The 15,089-nt window shown below is 40.1% G+C and overlaps 1 protein-coding gene across 1 annotated transcript; it reads right to left on the reverse strand.

Moving 5' to 3' along the window:
• Window positions 1–4,067: 4,067 nt before the first annotated feature.
• On the reverse strand, window positions 4,068–12,040 carry LOC102844022 (keratin, type II cytoskeletal 6A-like). The gene is given in 9 exon segments (XM_006883971.1): window positions 4,068–4,303; window positions 4,416–4,450; window positions 6,085–6,305; window positions 7,235–7,399; window positions 7,524–7,619; window positions 7,867–7,927; window positions 8,268–8,448; window positions 8,451–8,481; window positions 11,519–12,040. Coding segments are annotated over 9 exon segments (1,548 nt in total).
• Between the last annotated feature and the right edge of the window lie 3,049 nt (window positions 12,041–15,089).

Here is a 15,089-nt window from a genome sequence, read left to right on the forward strand (position 1 = left end):
TTTGACAAGCACTGTGGCAATTGGACAATTAAAACAGACATTCGGATGGCGGGGGAAGAAGAACAAACTGGGGAGGAGGAGAGAGAGAATGGTGCGGCAATGAAGGAGTGAAAGCCCAGAATCCCTGTGAATGTTCATTGAAACTAATAAAATTTAATAAAAAAAAAAGGTTTATAAACACTCTTAGGGAAATCTAGTGGCTTAGTGTCTTGCCAATGCAATGGCACAGGATTTGAATCATCAGCTTCTTTCTGGTAGAAGATCAGACAATCTCCTCCCAAGCAATTTTCTACCTCAGGAAACCCTCTGTAGGGTCACTATGAATCGATTCCCACTCGATGGCACATAACAACAGCAATAACATGCATCCTTCACAGTTTCCCCTTGAAAGAGCTGACGTCCACTTTGCCTCTTTGGCACACCTTTCATACTTTGCTCCCCTTCCCCTTGCCTCTCGGTTTATGCAGACTGTGTGTATGTTGTAATGGTTGTGTTTCTAGCTCTGCTGGGTTGAGAGGGATTTCTCAAGGGTAAGCACAGTCTTCTAAATTGTTCTGCAGTATCCAGAACCCAACTAGGGCACAGGTAATCCTAACCTATATTGCTGAGTGACATAAAGTATGTAAGAGAAATGATGTTTTGAAAGTATTTTGTGTGGCAAGGGTGACAGAGTCTACACTGCCACATTCTTTCCATCACCAAGAGGTAAGTCAGAAGTCAGAAGAAAGAAACTAAAGAAGGGCTCTCAGGATGAAGAAAGGCAAAAGCTGAGTGAGCTTGGCTGGAGTCCCAAACTGGGGGAGGAGAGAGGGTAAGTGGTGCCAGCTTGGACACAAGCAGTAATTCATTTTCCCCCAGTGTGGGCTGGGATCCTCGGGGTAAAGGGCAGACATTGCTGATATTTGCTCCTGGTGTATGATTGTGTCACTGGCTGATATCATCACTTACGAGATGCCCTGGTGAGGTGAGGAGCTTGTTCCTATGTCTGCTTTTGACACCAACGGTAGTGACACCTCCACCAGAGGGCAAGCAAACCAAGGGAAGAATGGACTGGAGAGGAAGCTCAGGCCAGTCCTCCTTGTTTGCTTGCAACTCTCCTCATGGTCAGAGGCAGAAGTGATAGAGAGGATAAAGATGGAATCCACTGGCAAGATCACACCTTCCTATAAGGTAACGACCTATCACTGGGGAGGAGCACTGAGTCTCTGGCACGGCGCAGATCCATCAGGGAATTCTGGCTTTGCCCCTCATTGGTCATACTGCTTTAATTTCTTGAGGCTTGATTTCCTCATTACTAAAACGGGGATAAAGGCAAACAAGGTGGATTGACTATAAGCTTCAATTATAGAAGTCAACACGTTTTCATTCTTTTGACTGACTTGATGACCACTAACAACAACAAATAATATCTTTTAATAATGAGGAAATATGACAAAGTTACAAATAGGTGGTGATGGGGAACATAAAACCAGTCCCACTGAGCTGATTCTGACTCATGGTACCTCCATGTGTATCGAAGTAGACATGTATTTTACTCTGGAAAAATCCTAGACTATTTAGTGGCTATTGATAACCGTGTTTTTCTTCCAAGGTGCCTCTAGCTGGACTTGAATTGTTAACTTTTCTATTAACTGAGGATATTAATAATTTGTGTCACTCAGGAATTTTAAAAAGTGAGTATTTTAAAATTAAGTATTTTAAAAGCAGTGAGATTATTCTGTGTGATATATACGTATGATATTATTTAACATGGATTTATTAAAATCCATAGAACCTGGTCTTAAAATCCATAGAACCTGGTCTTAAAACAATGTGATAATTGGCCATTAGTTGCCAGAAACAATAAAGCATCACAAATAGGAGAAGAAACTGGAACGCCTACCCAATTGTCTCCATGAACAAAGACATTTTTACAAGACCTGAAGAACTGGTTGGTGCCTGGCTACCATTACTGACTGTTCTAGTCAAAGACTCTTTGGAAGAATCTAGATCAAAAGGGTAAAATGAAGAACAGAATCTCAAGTTTTCATGGAATTCAGAGTTTCTGGAAACACTGAGGCTGGATGACCCCTTGACATTGTTACCATGAGGATAGCTAGAAACCTTAAAACAACTCCTTAATCCACAAAAGTTTTCCCCAGCTCCAAAGCTTTTGTTTAGCGACCTATTCAGCAGCAAGACTCTTGTCCACTTGTAGATAACTGTTGGGCCTCAACTTAATTAATGACCAGAGCAGAGACTCTCTACTGTGAATTTCTTCAAGTTAGTAAAACAGCATTATAACTGAGTTTATTATTGTTGTCCTTGTGATTCCCACCTCCGTTATTATTTGGTTAAGGCCAGATAGAAAATGTTTAACTAGTCAGATTCTGCAACAAATGTGTGTTACTGTCTAAAAGTAAAAATTGTAACTCTGCTATTACTATCAGGGTAGAGCTGAATGAATTTCCAATACCTTTTCGTCAAACTGTGCATTAAAGTTTACACTTAATATAGTTCTTCTGATTTTCTATTACAAAAGGAGACCATTCCCCAACCAGAGAATGCAAACCTGAACACCATTTTCTCATCTCTTCAAAATGAAGCCTATAACTAATACTTTTTTAAAGTTTTAGTTATTTAATTTTTTATCACTGTATTTTATTTTCAGAGCTAGTAAGGTATCCTAGACAAGATGGAATGAGATGTGAATACTAATAATTGACTTGAGCATTAGAGATTGTGAAGATGGTACAGGCTAGGGCAAGGTTCAGATCTATCTGTTGTTCATAGAGTCCCTATGAGTCATAGTCAACACGATGACCCCCAACAAAAACAATAATTAAGATATAATCTAGAGAGAATTTAATGAATCATTTTCAGACGTACCCTTTTAAAAGTTTTACCAGCATTTTTCATGCGAATTTCTTCAGTCCAACTAAAATATCTTTGAGCACAAAAAAACTGTGTTCCCACTAATGCAGTGCTAAACGATATAAATCTGTATATTAAAAACAAATCTATATATCAAGATCTGAGGATCTCTCTGTTCTGATTAAATTGGATTGACTGTAGTGCATCTCATATATTGTATGAAAACGACTTTGTGGCAAACACCCTGATTATCATAGAAACAAATCATAAATTCTTTTTACCAGTTGTCCTTTTTAGCTGATGGATCCATGTAGAGGGTTTCTCCAGTATCACCAGGCAGTATAGAGGGGATCTCCAAGGGAGACTGAGATCAAACTGCCAAATAATAAGATGAAGGAAAACTCCGATAGTTATCAGACTGATTGAGCTTCCAGGCCCTGGCTTCCATTTCTTTCTTAAGACTTGAAAAAAATAAATTAAGAAAATCCAATTTCTCAGTAAACTTTTGTTAAAATATCAAGAAAAAAAATTTAAAAGAAATAATCCTGAGTAAATAGTTATTGACCCCCATGAGTTGTTAGAGGACAAAGGATTACTGCTTTGAAGATGAGGAACAGTTTCTAAAGAAAAGACCATTTCTGAGCCATCTCATGATTGGCAATAAAATCAAACATAGACTTTTTGTTCTCAATCTGCTTTATTCAACAAGAAAAAGAAAGCCAAGAGAGGACAGAAAAACACTGCACGGATACAGTCTCTACAAATCAGAGGGTAGTATCACACACTAATCAGGAGCACAAGGGAAGATCATGACGATTCATTCTTTAGATTGAGGACTTTAAAGGTAGACCTGTGGTTGACAAGATAATTGTAAGCAAAGGGCAGCTTCTTGGTTCTGCAGCAGCACTCAGTTTCTGTTATTCAAGGATAACAGATTGTTTTCTTCTCAAAATTATGTCAGACTGATAAGGCTGGTAATAAAATGATGACTGCATACCAGTAAAACACTATACTGTGATGATGAGCTGAGGAAGTTCAAGGGGAGCAGATACTGACAAACAGATAGAAAGACACTAGGCAACAGCAGCCCCGACTCAGCAAAGATCTTCTCAGCAAAGGTGAGAAGGCCAGAGGGGAGAAGCAACCTGAAGAGGGAACTGTGTAGCTGGAGAGCAGCCTGTGGAATTATGGGATTTAGAACTGATAGTAGAACTTCAATTCTCAAAGCTCTTCCTGCTGGAGGAGGAAGTGGTGGTATATTTCACAATGGAACTGTTGTTCCCAGTGGAAACAAAGCCACCTCCAATGCCTCTCTCACTGTCAGAACTGAAGCCACCCCCAAGGCTGTGACCACTACCATAAGAACAGCCACTGCCTCCACTAAGGCTTAATCCACCACCAGTTCTACTGGTGCTGCCATAGCTGTTGGAGATGTTGGACTGCACCACAACTGTAAGGGGAGAAAAACAAAGAAAGAATGATATATGGGAAGACTCCTTCTACTAGTCTGAATCTAGGGAAAAGAACAGAGGCAAGGGAAGAGCTTGTGCAAGAATACTTACAGATGTTGACTTGTCCAACACCTTCTCCTTTCAGCCTAGGAGAAGAGGAAATACAGAGAAGATAAGACCTCAGAAAGTCATTACCTAGATCATTGTGGGATGCTCCATCCCAGTAACAGCCACTGGAAATGGCCCTTTGGGTTGTTTTCTAAGAATAGCAAATGGTCAAAACCAAAGTGCCCTAGAACTATGATGTTGGGAATAGTATTGAATATCCAATGGATGTTAAAGGAACAAACAAGTTTTTCTTAAAGGAAATGTGACCAAGGTGCTCCTTAGAGGCAAGGATGGTGAAACTTCATATCACATAATTTGGATATTGCCAGTACTTGGAAAAACATGTCGTTCAGGGAAAGGTAGAGAGTCAAAGAAAGAGAAGAGGACCCTCAAGAAGATGATTGACATAATCCACTTTAACTGTGGGCTAGAGCAGGTCAGAGATAATGAGGATGGCTCAAGATAGGACAAAGGTCTAATCTATTGTTGATAGGGTTGTAGTGTCATCACCAACTTTTTTTTTTAAATTTAGTTTGTTTATTTTTCATTTCCATGAACATCTACAGAGATTTTGGAATTCCATTCATTCATTGCTGCACCCTTCTCCCCACACAAACCCTTCCCCCCCCATTTGCTCCTCTCCTTGAAAAGCAAAAGAAAAACTCCCTCATTGGTACACAATCCCCCTGCACCTCCCCAAACCCCACCCCCTACCCCCAAGTATAATCCACTCTGCAACCCTCATTGCATACTCCTATGATAAAAATAATGCCCTAAAATATAATACTTTTAGACTATTCTCTCCCTCATAGATTTCAATGCCATAAACATAGTTCATCCAGTTTTTCTCAGTCTTACCCTACCCCAATGCCAGCCTCATTCTACAACAGTGGCACCATATAGCATTTGTCCCTTTGTGACTGAGATACCTCACTCAGCATAATGTCCTCCAGGGTCACCCATTTTGAATAATATTGCATGAATTCCTTGTTTTTCAATGCATCATAGTATTCCATTGTGCGAATATACCACAGCTTCTCTACCCATTCATTTGTTGATGGGCATTTAGGTTGTTTCCAACTCCTTGCTATTGTAAACAAAGCCGCGATAAACATGGGTATACATATATCTACTTGGATGTCATTTATGGTCTCTTTAGGGTATAGTCCCAGTAGTGGAATTGCTGGGTCAAATGGTATCTTTATTTGCAACTTTTTGAGAAAGTGCCACAATGCTTTCCACAGTGGTTGCACCATTTTACACTCCCACCAACAGTGAATAAGGGTTCCAGTCTCTCCACAACCTCGCCAGCATTTGTTGCTTGCTGTTCTGTTAAATTTTGCTAGTCTTACTGGAGTGAGATGACATCTCATGGTTGTCTTGATTTGCATCTCTCTCAGGGCTAGGGATTTTGAACATTTCTTCATGTGCTTGTTGGCCATCTGAATGTCTTCCTTGGTAAAGTGTCTGTTCATATCCTGTGCCCATTTTTCAATTGGATTATTCTCCTTTATCTTGTTGTGGTGCTTGAGTATTTTATAAATTCTAGATATAATAACATCACCAACTTTTGTAATGCACATAACAACAGCAGCAACAGAAAGAGTGCCCTGAAATTGCACTCTTGAGGCTGAACATAAGATATTTTGAGGAACTTGTATGAGTTATTCACCTGGACTCCTCGCCTTCCAGTAGCTTCCTATAGGTAGCAGTCTCCACATCTAAGAACAGCTTGACATTCAATAGCTCTTGGTAATCTTTCAATAGCCTGGCCATATTTCGCTTGGTCTTCTGGAGGACATCTTTCAGCTCTGTCAGCTTGTTCTTGGAGTCCTTGAAGGACATTTCTCCATGCTGCTCACCATCAGCTATGGCAGCCTGCAGGTTGGCACACTAGATGGGAATAAGAGGCAGAAAGAATTTCTAAAAGCTTCTTCAGACAAAACTAGCTCTAGTTTGCAGTCTTTCCCAGTAAGGAAGAAAACTACTTTCCAGAAATGAAGACATTCACTTACCCTTTTTTTAGTAAATTTCAAGTCTTGTAAAGTTGGAGAACTTTTCAAAAACCTCACATACTTTATGAGGATGTAGGTAATGTCATTGCAGTGGAAAAAAGGACCAAGGGTAATGGGAAAAAAAGAGTATTACTTATTTTGTAGTTTTATCTACAAGAGCAAAACAGAAACATATTGTTGATGATTTCATGTGGATGCCACACTAACAAATAAAAAAATTACAAAGATCTTCAATTGAAGTAATGAGTTTTCCCATCAGATTCTTAAGATCTTGTCCCACCTCTGAATCTCTTGCACATTTGGGCAATACTGCTCTTGATATTTTCCCTTTGCTCCAATCTCCTTTACACCTTGATTCCCGGGTAGCTTTGCAACAATCTTCCTCAAGCTTTCTGATCTGTTCCTTCCCAACAGTTTCCTTTACATTTCCCAAGTCAATCATTCTAGTTGTGCAAACCTGATTTTAATTCCTCTGACATTTATCTTTATAGTTCTGAGTAACTCTAAGGAGAGTGACTTGGCAGAGCTCTTAGAGTTGGACCAAATTTTGTAATCTACACAGACATCCTCATCTCTTCATTTCCTCCACTGTCCTACGAGTACCTAGGAACTTGCTCAAATCTGAGTAGATGACTGATTGCTAGACGGTCAAACAAGAAAACTCTGCTTTTCCTCCCTATTGATTTACATCTGTCCTGTGAGATGACCTCACTTCCAAGAAATGCATTTACCACCTGGGATGTGTGGCCTGAATGGCCACCATGAGAAAGAGGGAGGGAAGGGTGTCACAGTCAGCTCACTGCTAACCTTAGTCTGGTACCAGGAATCAGCCTCAGCCCTGCTCCTCTGGGCAATCTCTTCATTTTGGGCTTTGACCTCAGCAATGATGTTGTCCAGGTCCAGTTTGCGATTGTTGTCCATGGACAGGACCATAGATGTGTCTGAGGTACGAGTTTGTATCTGAGACATTTCCTGCAGAACATAAGGTGGTAAAACCATCTTGTCTAGAGACATTCACAGGGAATTGCATCCCAAGAATCGGCCACCCATTAGTTAATCCGATTAGATGAAATAAAATGAGGCTTGTGATACTTACAGCATCAAAGATGACTTTGGGGAAATTGACCTCGTTTGTTAGACTATTCATGTTGGCTTGTAGACCAACCTGAGTAATGTGAGCAGCATCAACATCCTGGGGGCAGACCATCAATGTGGATCAGCTGAATACTACTTCCCATCCTCATCCCCATCCGATTGCATTTTTTAAGCTCTTTAACCAGCCTCTCCATTTGGGCAGGGATGCATACTTCCATCCTTCAGTGAAAACCAAACCAAACAAAACACACACACACACGTGCGCGTACACACACACACACACACACACACACACACACACACACAAAATTAAACCCTTAATCGCTGGCTCTTAAACAACCCACATTCTTCAGAGTCACAAATTGATTCTCTGCTGCCATGTGCTTATTGATTTCCTCTTTATATCTAAAATAAGAAAAGAACACAGTATAAATAAGTTGGCAGGTATGATGATATGGAAAAGGCAGTGTGATATTCCATAAGATGCAATAGTAACACATTGGTTTTTCTTGTCATAGAGACTAACGTATAATTTTCATGATCCCTAATTTTTATCTTTTTGCTCTTCCTCATATAGTCATATTTCCACTTTGCCCTTTGAGACTTTTTTCCCTTAGGCAATAATTGCTTCATTTTATTTGCATGATATGTACTTTTCTAAGAAATTGCATTTGTAGCCATATCCATTAATGCTGAAGTGTATTCTTTAGAGAATTGATTCTATTTAACTTTATCTTGAACTCACTTGTTCTTTATGTCCTCAACCAGGTCCTGTACACCCCTGAGTTCTGAGTCCAGTTGGCCTCTCTCCCCCTTGATAAAATCCAACTCTTTCTGCAGGGTGATGATGTAGCCCTTAAATAGATCATCCAAGTCCTGGCTGACAGGCTTGGTGCCTTGCTCTTGGAGCAGGAACCACTTGGTTCCAGGACTTTGTTCTGCTGCTCCAAGAACCGCACCTGGATGGGAAACAAGGTGGTCATTTGTAGACAAGGGAAAAAGGGAAAGAAGGAAATGTCTATGTTATCAGGTCTCATGAGAGACTTGGGTGGGGCGTCTCCATGGTGCTGATCTAGGAAGAACAGCTCAGAGACTTATGTTGAGCATCCTGTTCCCCTAATTTTTCCTTTACACCTTATAGATCTACCCAGAGTAATTTCCCCAAGGACCTTTGTGTTTTTCTTACCTTGAAAGTTATAGCCTGACAGTCATTTTCAACATTCCGTCTTCTCTTGGCAAGCAGAAAAACACATATTGTTTAAAGATAGCATTTGCAGGATATGTTGCAGGAAATTTATTTTACATGAAGTAGAGAGAATAGATGTTAACTGCTGTATCATTCCTAGATGAGAATCCACCTTCCCCTTTAGTGCATAAGTCTAATCTAACATGTCCTTTGTTGATAGCAATCCACTAGTTATAGAGTCAGTTCCATTTTTTCCTACAGACTATATAAAGTATTCTACTACCAGACAAAAACAACATCAATTTTCATTTTTGGTGAAAATATACTAAAAAACTAGAGCACAGAGAAGCCAAAGCAAAGGGAAGAAACCAAGAAGTTAAGGAGCTGAACAGAAGATTTCAAAGGGCAGCATGGGAAGACAAAACAAAGTATTATAATGAAATGTGCAAAGAGCTGGAGTTGGGAAATCAAAAGGGACAAACTCGCTCATAATTTCTTAAGCTGAAGGAACTGGAGAACAAGTTCAAACCTCAAGTTAAATCTAAGGATGCAATGGACAGAGTATTGAATGATCTGGAAAGATTAAAAGAAGATAGAAGGAGTACACAGTCACTGTACCAAAATTAAAAAAAAAATGGATGATACAGAAGAATTTCGTGAAACAACATGTGATCAAGAGGCAATGGTGATGGAAGAAGTTCAAGATGCTCTAAAGGGTTTGAAAAACAAAACAAAAACAGCCCAACAAAAAACCCCCAAAGAAACCACAAGGCCCCAGGAATTGATGAAATACCAATTAATACATTTCAACAAACAGATGCTGCCCTGGGCGTACTCATCAGGTTGTGCGAAGAAATCTGGAACACAACTACCTGGCCAATGGAATGGAAGAGATCCGTATTTGTTCCCATTTCAAAAAAAGATGACCTGACAGAGTCACTATTAACACACTCAAGCAAAATCCTGCTGAAGATGATAAAAAAATGACTAGAACAGTGCATCAACAAAGAACTACCACAAATACAAGCTGGGTTTAGAAGACATTATTTCCAAGGTCAGATGGATCTTGGTTGAAAGCAAAGAATACCAGAGAAACATCTATTTGTGTTTCATTGACTATACAAAGGCATTTGACTGTGTGGATCACAACAAATTGTGGATAACCTTGAGAAGAATGGAAATCCCAGAATATTTGATTGTGCTCATGGGAAACCTGTACTTGAACCAGAAAGCAGTCATCAGAATAGAGCAATGAAACACTGCATAGTTCAAAATAAAAAAGGGAGTGTGTCAGGGATGTGTCTTGTCCCCATATCTTTTCAATCTGTATGTGGAACATATCATTTGAGAGCCTGGACTTTAAGAGGAGGAGTGTAGCATTAGGATTGGAGGCAGACTCATCAACAACCTGCATTATGTAGATGGCACAACCTTGCTTGCCAAAACTGAGGAGGACCTGAAGCATTTGCTACAGAAGGTCAAGCACTATAGTCTTATTATGGCTCGAAGCTCAATATCAAGAAAACAAAGAGTCTAACCACTGGGTCAGTTTGCAGCACCATCATGGATAGAGAAGAGATTGAGGTTGTTAACAATTACAGCTTGCTTGACTCAACAATCAGAACTCTTGGCACCAGCAGTAAGGAACTCAAAAGATTAATTGCGTTGAGGAAGTCTGCTGTCAGGGATCTTTCCAAAGTGCTAAAGACTAATGATGTCAGTCTAGAGACTAAGGTACACCTGATCCAGGCCGTGGTCTTTGTAATCATTTGCTGTGCATCAGAGAGCAGAATAATGACTAAGGATGATAGAAGAATCAATGCTTTTGAGTTGTGGTGCTGGAGAAAAGTATTGAACATAACATGGACAGCCAGAAGCACAAATAGGTCTATCTTAGATAAACTCCAAGGAGAAATTGGAGGCAAGGATACTGTAGCTCCATTTTACATTCTTTGGGCACATGGTCAGGAAGGGCCAATGCTTGGTGGAGGAACAGTGCAGGAGAGGAAGACCCTAGATGAAACGGATTCACATGGTAACTGGAGCAATAGAGATAGATGTGTCTGTGTTGGGGTCAGTGAGGCAGTAAGCCTAATAGTGAAGATAGGGCAGGGTTCAGACCTATTATACATAGTGTCGCTATGAGTTGCAGGCGGCTGGATGGCACATAACAATATATTAAAACAAAATATTTTTCACAAATTTCTAAATACACAATTCAGTGGCATGATCATAGTATTTAAGTTATTTTAACATTTTTGTTATCTTTCCCCACATTATTCCTCCACTTTAAGCTCATATTTTCCCTATTACCTAGGATTCAGTGCTCTCGTGAGCAGCCTGTGCTATCTATATTGCTTAAAATATTCTGAGATAAAAGTGGATGCATTACTGTCTTTTATTCCTTTTCTATACTATGTTGTTGTTGCTGATTGCCTTCGGGTCGAGCATGACTCATAACAACCCTATTAACAAAAGGCTTGAAGCCCCTCTACAACTATCAACATTTATTAAAGTTCATAGAGTTTCCAGAGCCATGTTATTTAGGAAGTGGTTGCTACTCCAGATCTATAGATGATCAAAAGTTGAGAAATTTTCCTAGACAGAAATGAGGGCCATTTAAAAGATTCATTAAGTTTAAAATTGTTTCCATCACCTCTGTGTCTTGTCAGTCAAGAGCCATTGTGGATCCTGTGAAATACTAATCTGCACATCCTTCTCCTTCCTACATTTCTCCTGGTACAAGATCTTTGTGTCTCCAGTTAGAGGACTCTGAAATAGTTGACAAAGAGAATGTCCTGCTGGCTCACCTTATCAATGATGGAGGCAAACTTGTTGAGGGTCTTGATCTGTTCCCACTCTTCAGTCTTCACTCTCTGGATAGTTGGGTCAATTTGCAGGTTGAGGGGAGTGAGGAGACTCTGGTTGACAGTGACTTCTTGGATGCCCCCAGGAGGGCAGACAGGGAAGCCAGAGCCCCCATAGCCACCAGCAAAGCCAGTTCCTCCACCAAGCCCAAAGCCACTAGCAGCTCCAGCACCAAAACCAAATGCACCACCGGCTCCTGCTCCAAAGCCAAAGCCACCTCCAACTCAGCTGCCATATCCACTCCTCATGGCACAGCTGCCACCTCCAATGGTGATTCTCCTGGAGCCTCCCAGGCTGTAGAGGCTCCTTCTGCCAAAGCCAGCTCCTCCACAGGCCCCAGTGAGGCCCCCACTGCCCCTGGAGCGGGACACAGAGACGCTGCTGAAGCCTGAGCGGCAGGTCTTGGGGACTCTGGCTGAGCTGGTGCTGAAGGCACGATGGCTCATGGTGGATTTGCTAGACATGGTTCTCTAAAGACGAGAAGGTAAAAAAAGCTTGTGAGGTGGGAGTGTAGAGCTCAGAGGAGCAGAAAGCAAAGAATGTCCTCCCAGCAGCGCTTTATATATGGTGAGAATAGGCTGGGCACAGCCCTGAAAGGTGAGCTTGCAGGTTGGGAAAGACTAAAGTTTACAGAGAGTGAGAATCACACCCACATTATTAGGAAAGTCATAAAATAGGAATATTGCTTTTCCAATCATTTGTTGTTAGGTGCCATTTAATGCACTAGGACTCACTGCAACACTATGAACAACAGATCTTGCCATATCATGCATTATCCTCAAGATCTATGGTATATATGGAGATTAATGGATGGATGGACTAAATGAAGGGAAAAGAAAAATACAGTGAAGATTTGATGAGATATTATGATCAAGGGTATTGGTCAATTGCAATTAATGTTACAAATAAAAATATATGTTAAAGGTTGAGTGAAAACCAATTTTAAACAGACTTCTGATATACTCGAGCTCATTGTCAGTTAATATGCTAATTCATCTTGTTAAGGGCCTACCTCCCTTTTCTATTTCTTTTATTCTCCACCTTTCCCAACATCCCAAAATGTTTCCCCTGCCCCCCAAGGATTGACCCCACCTGACAACATGCCTAACATATTGTGAGATGAAATGTCACAATCCTTGCCTCTAAGAAGCATCCTGATTGCACGTCCTACTTGTGGTAGTCTATGGGATATTTAGTACTTTTCTCCAACACCATAGCACAGTCATTGTGGTAGTCCGTGGGATATTTAGTACTCTTCTCCAACACAATGAAGGGTAATCAAAGTTTTTGTCACTCTATTCATTGTCCAACTTTCAGATGCATAGGAAATAATTGAAAAGACTGAGGCTTGGATCAAGTGCACTTTATGGTTAAGCTGACATCTTTGCTCTTTAGCATTTTAGAGAGGTTCAAAGATTTATTCAGTGCAACATGTCTTGAATTCTCTTGGCTTCTGGTATTAAGGTTGGTTGTGGATCATGCACAACTCCAATTTTTTCTCCATCTAATGTAATGTTGCCTATTAGTTTAGGGTGAGGATTTTTGTTTTCTTGATGTTGAGATGTTCATATTGAAGGATGTAGTTTTTGATCTATGGCAAGTGCTTGAAGTCCTCTTCATGCTCTGCAAGCAAGGTTGTGTCATCTGCATAACATGAATTATGAGGTTTTCTCCAACCCTGAAGCTCTCACTTCTTGAATTATTTTCTCAGTGTAAAGATTAAATGTTGTTATTGTTGTTAGGTGCTGTCGAGTTGAGTATGACCCATAGTGACCCTATCTGAACCCTATCCTATCCTGTTCCATCCTCACATTTTCTGACATATTAGAGCCCATTGTGGCAACCACTGTGTCAATCAACTTGGTAAGGGTCTTCCGCTCCTTTCTGAGCATCATATCCCTCTCCAAGGAATTGCCCCTTCTAGCAACATGACCAAAGCATGTGAGGTGAAGCCTCATCATCTTGTCTGCAAAGAGCACTCTGGCTGCATTCCCTATAAGAGATATTTGTTCTTTTCTCAGTGCATGGTATGTTCAGTGCTGTTCTCCAACAGCACAGACAGCTCAAAGGCATCAATTCTTCTCTTGGCATCCTTATTCATTGTCCAGCTCTTAGATGCATAACAAGTGATTGGTAAGCCCATGACCTGAATCTGGCCTGAATCAGATGCATGTTCGTACTCAAACTGACATCATTACTCCTCAATAATTTGGAGAGGTCTCTAACTGCAGACTTTCCCAGTGTAATACATCTTCTGATTTCCTGACTGCTGGTATCAAGTAAGAAGAAATTTTTGACAGTTACAATCTTTTCTCCATCATGATGTTGACAATTGATCTAGTGGTAAGAATATTTGTTTTCTTGGCATTGATAATTAAATAACAACCTACCTTCCAGAATCCAGCTTCTTCAAACAAGAGGCTCTTTGTCAGGCCCCAACCGACTTTTAATCACAAAGGACAGCCCACCAAGTCCTCACTGGTTTAAACAAGAGGCTTTCATGCCAAAAATGATTGTTAATTAAATAAAAATGAAACTGTTTGGTCAATTAACAGATTGAATAGATATGGAGAAATGATACAATCCTGATTTGAGTGAAAGTTTACAGAGAAAATTTGTTTTCTGAACCACAAGTCATATATTTTATTTTTTTTTATTTAATAACAACCCCTACATTCCAACTTAATAATTTAATAACACCCCTACTCTTCCAACTTCCTTCTTGAATTTCCCATTTCCATTCATTTTTCATTTCTTATCCATTCCTGACTTTTAACCTTTAACCTTGCTTTAACCTTGGGCAAAAGTTGTCCTTTTGATCCTGTATGGTTGATTGTTCTAAGAAATGTGATCCTCCCTAGCCACTTTGAAACTTTGTCTAATTTTTGTCTAGTAGTGGAGTCTCAGTGGTAACTTCAGTCCCAGGTTTGAAGGATGACCAATGTTCATAGTTTTGGGGGTTCTACTAGTCTTTATCAGACTTGTAAATTTGGTCATTTTATTTGATTTTTAGTTTGGTTCCATAGTTTTCTCTCACTCCTTTGTTGTATTTCTTTCAGAGCTGTCAGTAACCTGGCACAATCTGGTCATGGAAATAGAAGTGGCCCTTTAATCCTTTAGACTAACAGTCTTTGAGTGTGTTTATTCTTTTTTGCTTCAAATGGTGAAACCAACAGTTTTCTGTTAGATGGCCACGTGTAACCTTAGGACCCTCAATCACTATACATCAAAGAAGAATGCAGAACATTGTCTTTGTGGACAACGTTATGCCAATTGAACTTGATGTCTCCCTAAGACTATGTCCCTGAGTTTCCAGGTACAGCATCTCATTTCTTTAGGGTGTTTGGCTAGGACTAAGATGCTGTCCTAATTTCCACCTCTGTTTGCCCAACTATATACATGGATTTATACATATATGAGTGAAACTACACTCGTGACTGTAGGTTTGACACATAATATTCTTTTTTTCTCTCTATAGGAGAAAGCATGAATGCAGTCTCCCACACCACAAAT

This window comes from Elephantulus edwardii, unplaced genomic scaffold (assembly GCF_000299155.1).
Source record: "Elephantulus edwardii isolate Elephantulus edwardi_28Jun2011 unplaced genomic scaffold, EleEdw1.0 scaffold00030, whole genome shotgun sequence".
Classification (NCBI taxonomy): Eukaryota; Metazoa; Chordata; class Mammalia; order Macroscelidea; family Macroscelididae; genus Elephantulus; species Elephantulus edwardii.